General features: G+C 45.1%; 1 protein-coding gene across 1 annotated transcript in view; it reads right to left on the reverse strand.

Moving 5' to 3' along the window:
- Positions 1 to 445: 445 nt before the first annotated feature.
- The window catches only part of CHMP3 (charged multivesicular body protein 3), a gene marked incomplete at its 5' end in the record, with an annotated part of 10795 nt that continues 10200 nt past the window's right edge, over positions 446 to 1040 (reverse strand). Inside the window, one exon of the mRNA XM_009695958.1 lies at positions 446 to 859. Within this exon, the coding sequence (XP_009694260.1) occupies positions 726 to 859 (134 nt within the window). The remainder of the gene's footprint in view (positions 860 to 1040) is intronic.

Here is a 1040-nt window from a genome sequence, read left to right on the forward strand (position 1 = left end):
ACTGAAAAAGGTAATTACAGGGGATCGGTTTTCGGGTCAGTTCTGGTCCCAGGCCAGAGCACTGCCCGTGACCTCCCTTGGCACAGCCCCAGCCTCAGGGTCCAGTGAAAGTTTGTGAACACAGCTACTTACCAGCTGTTCTGACTGAAAGCTTTCCTGTAACTATGCTCTGAAAGCCCTAAATGTGCTACGGGGGAAAAAAAAAAAAAGGTATTAAAACCAAGAGGAAGCTGTTAGAGGTGGACTGTGTTTGTGAAAAGAGTTTGAAGCGATGCAAACCAAACTGATGCATGGGAGTGACTGTTAAAAGCAGCTTTAATAAAATTTGTAGTGATTCAGAAAAACAAAGCTCCCACACCACTGAAGGGTTTTGGTAGCAGATAAAGCCAAAGTGCCTTTTAGGGAAAAAGGCTACTGGAAGCTAAGAATGTATTTCAGGACTTTATATCTAAAAATACATAACGTTACGCCACCATTGCCATTTCACCACAGCCTCTCACAGGGGAGACGGGCCGAACAGAAAGCAGTAAGATAATCTCTACAGACTGCACTCCCCAAGAAGTATATTACAGTAGTTTCTTGGAGAATACAATCCCCAGGAAGAAAAAAAAAATTATATATATTACATAAAGTATTCTCACATATTAAGTTTTGCATTTTGAAAGTAGGACAGAATATCCCATTGCAAAAAAAAGAAAGGCAAACTGTACACTTTTGTTTCCTCCTTAGCTCCGGAGGGTCGCTAACCGTGACTGCATCGCTTCAATGTCTTCCTCCTCGTCAACAGCAGCAGCCGCTCCCATGGGTTCGGGCTCTGGAAGAGCATCTGTGACTTTACTTGGTGCTTTACCCAAGGCCCCTGCAAACCACAAACAGGCTCGTTAGTGCGCATTAAGTCTTAATTTAATAATTAGCTGCTTTCAGGTACATCTAAAATAATGGCAGAGAACTGTTTGACTTGATCAGCCCTGGGCTGCTGGCTGATGCAGCAGCACTGACTGCGCTCTCCCTGCCAGCTCCCCCCGCCCGCCCACCCGGGA

This window comes from Cariama cristata, unplaced genomic scaffold (genome assembly GCF_000690535.1).
Source record: "Cariama cristata isolate BGI_N322 unplaced genomic scaffold, ASM69053v1 scaffold9352, whole genome shotgun sequence".
Lineage (NCBI taxonomy): Eukaryota > Metazoa > Chordata > Aves > Cariamiformes > Cariamidae > Cariama > Cariama cristata.